The sequence below is a fragment of the Arvicola amphibius genome, chromosome 9, assembly GCF_903992535.2.
Source record: "Arvicola amphibius chromosome 9, mArvAmp1.2, whole genome shotgun sequence".
Taxonomy (NCBI): domain Eukaryota; kingdom Metazoa; phylum Chordata; class Mammalia; order Rodentia; family Cricetidae; genus Arvicola; species Arvicola amphibius.
The window spans coordinates 36065871-36072880 of record NC_052055.2 but is presented as its reverse complement, the minus strand read 5'-3'; the positions used below and the strand labels follow the sequence as shown (position 1 = coordinate 36072880).

Genomic DNA, 7010 nt, shown 5'->3' with positions numbered 1-7010 from the left:
GTGGGGGCTAAGAAGAGAACAGGGGAGTCTACTGCGGAGAATGCTGGGGCTTCCGAGAGGAAGCAATGGTGATGGTTCCAGGTTGCATCAGGGGCTGGAGGCGTAAGAAACCCATATAGGTGGATACCCAGGTGCCAGACTTGGTGAACGCAACAGCACGGCTATCTGCATAAACAGACTCCCGGATGAGGGCTGTGCAGAGAAGGAGGAAGAGGAGAAAGAAATGTTCTGCTGGAGAGAGTAAGTGGACAGGGCAGGGTCATTTAGGGGATGACCTATGGAAGGTCCCACCATCCATCATGTTAGGTCTTTCATGCTGAAACCCACAGAGAACTCACAACCAAGGTGCCATGCATTGAGGGACTTGGGATGTGGAGCTAGGTTTTTCCTTTCTGTAGGTCAGCCAGGAGGGTGGGACTTTGGGTGGTACCCTAGGCATGGGCATTCTATTGTGTGGGCTGTATTTTGCTCAGGAAGATATGGCTTTCACTTTCAGTTGTTGGGTTTTAACCAGCAGGAAGCTGCTCCTTATTGGAACGCTGAAGTACAGCTACGGAGCTGGTGCACACGGAAAGATTCCAGTTCAGTCACGGGAAGAATTTTTCGGTAAGTTGGGGACCTCTTAACCCCACCTACCTGCTCCAACTTCCAGCTGCTCTTGCAGAGAAAGATGATCAGGTGAGATCACCAAGGTCCTCAAGGCTCTGCTGAAGTGCCAGTCTGTCTGAGACCTGGAAAACAGGTTCCCAGGGCAGGTGGCTGTTGTGGGGCCTTACTCCTTTGGAAATGGAGGAAATGAAGGGCGTAGAGAAAGGCGGGCAGACAACCCAGAGCTCACTGGTTCATGTGTTCTGTGCGCCCTGAGGTTGGCCCTGGGTAGTTACTGCTGCCAAGACCAGATTCCACAAATGTTGTCTGACTTGGGGGCTTCAAGGTGCCCAGGAGTTGTGCCACACACTGTGTCTCTGAGTATGTGTCTGTGCCAAGGCCCTGTGGGAATGGGGGTGCCTTGTTGAGGATTCTGTGAAGCAGCCTGAGCAGGTGGGAGGCAGGCCTGCCTCCCCTGGGCCTCCCCAGCCTCTGCCTAGCCTGTGAAGGGTGGAGAAGGAAGACAGGCTGTCCTGTGTGTTTGAGTGGGCAGGGCACAGTGTGGGGCATGGAGGGACAAGTTGTACAACCCCATATTTAGCACTTTGAGTCCTGTTATCACAAGGTCAAAGGCCAGACCGCAGGTGGGGGTAGAGGAGTTATCCCTGTGCCTGTAAAACCAGGAAGTCCTAAAAGCTTTAAGGTGATGATGACGATGATGATTTTATTATTAAAATTTTAATCCACACCTTTTCCTTAAATGGGACTATGTTCTCAGAAGCTAGTGGCTCAATATCCAAAGAATGTCTCCAGAGTCCAGACAGCGGCACGCTGGGCACATGGAATGAGGCGGTCCTGCTTTGTCCTGGCACCTCATGGGACTGGAGACATTTTCTGTGAAGGAAGAGACTTAGCTCAGTCCTGGATCCCTGGAAGTTGCTTGTGGGTGCAGTGGGGGAGAAAAGGGGAAACGGGAGAAGGGATGGAAAGAGGACGGGGCTATAGTAGGCAGGAGACCCTCTGTCCAGGGTAAATTAGCTTGAATGTGATCCTGGGAGCTAATTAATGATTCTCAGGTTCATGCTGTCCTGAGCCCTGTCTCCTTGCCCTAGAAAGATTCTCCACAGACACTGGGAATCGAGACTTACTGAAAGCCTCTATCTGCCCCACTGAAGAGCTTCTGCACAACTAGGGAGAGGACACTCCCAGCCTGGGCTTCAGCTGGCCATCAGAATGGAAGGTCTGGGGGTCACTTATCCTCCCTCCTGACTCACATCCACAGGATGCCAGCGCTAAGGCTGTGTAGCTGATTAAGTGGGGGGAGGGGCTTAAAGGAAGCATGAAGGACAGCTGGCCTTTCTCTTTTCCTTTCATTCGTGGCACTAGGTGCCAGTCCCAGGACCTATACACTGGACAAGGGCTTGACCACTGGGCTAGGCCACCAGCACAGAGTGACCAGAGACAGGAAAGTCAGAGCGCAGACATTTCATCCAAGTATAAGATCACCCCAAATGCCAGTCTTTCTTCCTGATAGCCTCTGGGGTCCTGTAGCCTATAAAACAGGGCACATGAGGTAGGGACATGAGCTCTCTTGTCATACAGGTGCCTCTAGCAAGAACCTCTGCTATCAGCCTCATGTCTGGCTACTGAGGTAAATGAAGACCTGCTGTTACATATGGACTATCCTGGGAATGGCCAGGGCAGCTGTGGGTAAGGGAGCAAAAGGAAGCTGTGAGTGTCCTGGCAGGGAGGCCTTGTCACAGCCTGGCCGCACTCTTCCCTTCCCACGTGACAGAAGCAGCAGGTGTCTGTGGAGTCAGTGTCTCCTGCCCAAAGGCTAAGGACACTCCCGTCATCCAGTGAGCCAGCCTGTGGTGGTTATTCTCGGTGATGACGAAAGCTCACCATGGAGATCCGCGGCTGGACCAGGCTGGCAGAGAGAACCTGTCAGGACCAGGGCTTGGCAGGGAAAGCTTGAAGGAGAGTCTAGACGTGTGCTGCAGGAAGTGAGGGCCAGTTGTGTCCGGAGTATCCGTGGAAACCCTGTCTGTGGACGAAGAGCAGGAGGTAAAGCCCTACTCGGCAAAGAGTAACACTCATCCTTCTTTTCCAGCAAGAGGTGCCTCAGAATATTTGGGACTAAGAAGCTAACTGTGCAGACATGACTTACTGAGATAGATATTGATATAGCACCCATTAGCAGATTGGGAAGGCTCAGAGGACATCCCAGGCAGCAGATTTGCTTCTGGCAGGACCTTCTTGATGCACCATTAGGTGTCATCATGCAGCGGGACAGTCCAAGTGGGCAGATTCAGGGTTTCTTCCTCTCTTCATAGAGCCATGAGCCTTAGCGTGGCAGCTCAGACAGACCCATGCATCACACCCCTTCATGTAATACGACTGTCACCATTACTGCACACGGTGCCCACCTCAAGTACCAGAATATTTTTCCTCATCTCTCTGAAGAGGCTAGGTCCCTTCCCATGGCCGCCTCCAGCTGATCATCCATGTTCCTTGGACCTAACAGGACAGGAGGCCTCTGCTCTGGCTTGGGTAATAGAAGAGTGAGGGGAGACCCAGGACTGAGTCCTTCAGCGGCAGGACCAGGGCCAGGTGTTCTTCGACCTTAGTTGCTCTGCTAACCAGAGATAGCAGCCTCCAATGCAGCTGTCCCCACTCCATCCTAAAATTTGTTTTTCTCTTCCTTTTAGCCCAGACTCTCAGATAGTTGTGAGGCAAACCTGTGAGAGACCCCACTCCTGGCACCAAGGACCCTGTAGCCCTCATGGCCTCCAAAGGTATAGATTCCTCTTCTCTGGCTCTTTCCTGAGCGTGATCTGAGTGTGGGCATCCACACTGAGAACTTGTAGAGTAGAGGATAGAAAGAGAGTCCCCAGAATGAACTAACAGAGTATCAGCTATCTGGGCATAAGGAGTTCTCCTTTTTGACTCTGTCTTAGGGAGCATGCTCAGGGATCCCCTCCTCTTTCCCTTGCCTTTTAAGGGAGATTAGGAAAGCCTGGTGAAGTGGAGGAAATCATGTGGTTTAGGGACAACTCCCAAAGTCTGAGGAAACTCCAAACTCTCCAGCACATGGGATGTCACTTGATCCCACAGGCTGAGGGCTTGGACCAAAGACCCCTGTTTCTCTCAGGTCTGAAAGTCAAAGTCCACAACAAAGAAATGGCGGATTGGTGTGGTGAGGGCACTCTTCCTGGTGTGTAGCAGGATCTTGCTACCTGAGAGTCTGCACATAGTCTTCACTCTGTGCATGGTGACAGAGAGGCCGGAAGAGACCAAGTGGAGGAAGGGACACATAGACACAGGGACCAATGATGATAGGTCAGAAGATAGGTCAGTGGTTCTCAACCTATGGGTCTCGGCCACTTTGGGTGATGAAAGATCCTTTCATAGAGGCCATCTAAGACCATCAGAAGACACAGATATTTACATATTATATTCACAACAGTAGCAAACTTACAGTTATGAATTAGCAACAAAAGTAATTTTATGATTAGGAGTCACCACAGCGTGAGAACATGTAGTAAAGGCTTGCAGCATTAGAGAGATTCAGAATCACTAAGATAAAAAGATAGATGCCGGGCGGTGGTGGCGCACGCCTTTAATCCCAGCACTCGGGAGGCAGAGGCAGGCAGATCTCTGAGTTCGAGGCCAGCCTGGTCTATAAGAGCTAGTTCCAGGACAGGCTCTAGAAACTACAGGGAAACCCTGTCTCGAAAAACAAAACAAAACAAAAAAAAAAGATAGATGGAGAGATACATACATACATACATACATACATGACATTATACACATGATGTCTATTTTTTTGTTACCAGTACCACACTCTAATGGATTAGGGACATAAATTTATGACATCATCTAATCCTCATTTCTTCTCTTTCTTAAAGACCCACCTCTATAACTGTTCGCATCCAGAAGGCTTTTTATACGTGAATTGAAGGCACAACACATTCCCTACATTGCTGACTCCATTCACGCATGCAATGGCAGATGCTAAATACTTTGGCTATCAAATGCCATATATGCTCTTTGCCATTTAGGCTCTTCCACGTTGTTCTCTAACCTCATTCTTTTTCTTCCCAAGTATTGAGGAAACCCTTCATCCAGGAAGTCACTGAGTGTCTGCAGGACTCAGCAAGCAGAAGAGACCTGCAGTTCCTGTTGGCCAAAGAAGAAGCCTGGAATGTGTTGGTGGCAGAGGCTGAATTGTCCAGGTCATCTCCACAGGACCCCACCCCCAGATTGTCCCCAGTTTTGCTCTGATCCCACATCCCTGTGCTTACCTACAGAGTCCCCACTGAGCAAATATTTGGTAGTGATGGCACAGACCTTGAGTGGAGCCATCTTTATCATGTGCCTGTCACTAATGTGTGTCTTATCATGACTTCACACACTGACACCTATGGACTAAGAACCATTGAGTGTCTGTGGTCACCCTGTAGAATGTAGCGAGTCTGTGGTTTCTTGTAGAATGCAGAGTCCTGCACATAGTAAAACTCTTTCCCATTGGTTCTACAACATAATTCTGTGATTTGAATGAGATAGATCTTGGGGAACCCATCTTACAGAGAACAAGCCGTCTTTCTGATGCTATGGCCTCTTCTGTTACAGAGATGAGGAAGCTGCACTGCGTAAGGCTCTGAGGCAGCTCCTAGAGCTCCCAGTCGTGGAGGACAAAGAACGGCTTCAAAAAGAACTGCAGGACAGGAAGAGGTTTGCGGAAGAATTTCCTCAGTTGAAAAGGAAGCTGGAGAAAATCATTAGGAAGCTCCGAGCTCTGGCTGAGCATCTTGACCAGGTTCACAAGGGCTGCACCATCTCCCATGTGGTGACCAACTCCACTAGCATTGCCTCTGGAGTCCTGGGCATCCTGGGTCTAGCTCTGGCACCTGTGACAGCAGGGGGCAGTCTGCTGCTCTCAGCCACTGGGGTGGGGCTGGGGACAGTGGCTACTGTGACTGGTGCTGCCACTGTAATTGTGGAAGAAACAAACAAGTGGTCAGATGAAGCTGAAGCCAAGCGCCTGTTGTCAGACACCATGGATACTATGAAGAAAGTTTTTGACCTGGGAAAGATCGTGTGTAAACTTTCTGTAAAGTCCTATGGTGTCTTCAAGAAATTGAAAACCTTGGGACAAAACATCCATGCCATTAGGGTAGCCAGAGCCAACCCTCACTTAGTGGCAGACGCCAAGCTCCTCATGACTGCTGGAAGAATCTCTGCCCAACAAGCTAGTCAGGTGAAGAATGTCTTTGAAGGCACTGCTCTGGCAATGACCAAAAAGGCCCGAATCAGAGGGGCAGCCACTGCAGGTGTCTTCCTCGCAGTCGATGTGTATTACCTTGTAAGAGAATCTATGCATTTATATGACGGAGCAAAGTCAAAGTCCGCCGAAGAACTGCGGGCGCTGGCTCAGGAGCTAGAGGAGAAGTTGAAAGAGTTGGATAAGTTCTACAGGACTTTCTAGGTTCCTCAGTGACAGCCTCCCCCGACAACACAGAGGTCAGTCCCAGGAGACGATCTGGACAGATTAGAGGCACTGAGGCATTTTGTTGGGGGAGGAATGAGGTAGCTGGTGTTAACCCTCATCTCAACACAACCTAGACTCCTGTGGGAAGACAGTCTTGACGAGGGGCTCTCTAGCTCAGGTTGCCTTGTAAGCATACTTGGGAGAGATTTTTCTTCATGACTCTAATTGAGGTGGGTAGATTCCTTCACTGCGGGGGCACTATTCTCTGGGTATGGGTTCTGAACTGTATAAGGGAAAGAAGGCTGAGCACCGGTAAGCATGCATGCAGGAATTCATTTCTCACTGCTCTGGACTGTGGACACATTGTGGCTAGCTGCTTGGACTTCCAGCCTCGACTTCCTCAGTGATAGACTATAGCCTGGAACTGTAGGTCGAAATAAAGCTTTCTCCTCTCAGTTGCTTTTCTGTTGGGTGTTTATCACAGCAACAGCAATGAAAGTTGGGAAAGCAGAGAGTGTGGGAGTGAGTCTATAGAACTGAGTATTGAGGAGTTTGTATTTCTGTGGCTCACTATATGGTTCATATGGACGGCTAGAGGGTCAAGGAAAGATGTGGCAGCAGCCTGCACTGAGGGACCAGAGAGGGTTAGAGATTGCGGGAATGGGTCTAACGACACAAAGTGGTTAGTGAGTATGAACAGAGAGGGGTGTGCAGGAGCAAGTAATGGGAAGGTCAGGGAAACAAAAGAGCAGGGAGTAGGAGTTTCCAAGCCTCCTCCCCCCACAGGACAATGTGTTGTGAGCCACAGCCCTTTCTGTCCAGCATCAGCTGAACCAACTCCCACTATGTCCATTGGGCACCTTCCATATGATGACAGAGGTGCTGAGGATGGTGGTGGTGACAGCACAGGGGGTAGAGCTCTTAACAA

General features: G+C 50.1%; 1 protein-coding gene across 6 annotated transcripts; it reads left to right on the top strand.

Moving 5' to 3' along the window:
* Positions 1–505: 505 nt before the first annotated feature.
* LOC119822996 (apolipoprotein L3-like) lies at positions 506–6537 on the top strand. 6 transcript variants are annotated; one of them, XM_038342721.1, is made up of 6 exons: positions 506–606; positions 1701–1828; positions 2191–2655; positions 3300–3386; positions 4697–4826; positions 5224–6537. In XM_038342721.1, exons 4-6 carry the CDS (start codon positions 3374–3376, stop codon positions 6077–6079), a joined length of 999 nt encoding a protein of 332 aa, XP_038198649.1. In that variant the 5' UTR covers positions 506–606; positions 1701–1828; positions 2191–2655; positions 3300–3373; the 3' UTR covers positions 6080–6537. The 6 variants fall into 6 exon arrangements, with proteins under 6 accessions (XP_038198649.1, XP_038198650.1, XP_038198652.1 ...); XM_038342722.1 differs by having other exon boundaries at positions 1705–2655; XM_038342724.1 differs by lacking the exon at positions 2191–2655 and having other exon boundaries at positions 3305–3386.
* The last annotated feature ends 473 nt before the right edge of the window (positions 6538–7010 follow it).

What these genes read in the sequence shown, in the direction of transcription:
- LOC119822996 (XM_038342722.1), top strand. An exon ending in GCAGAGGCTGAATTGTCCAG is followed by an intron (nt 4,827 to 5,223) that starts GTCATCTCCACA and finishes CTTCTGTTACAG; the next exon opens with AGATGAGGAAGCTGCACTGC.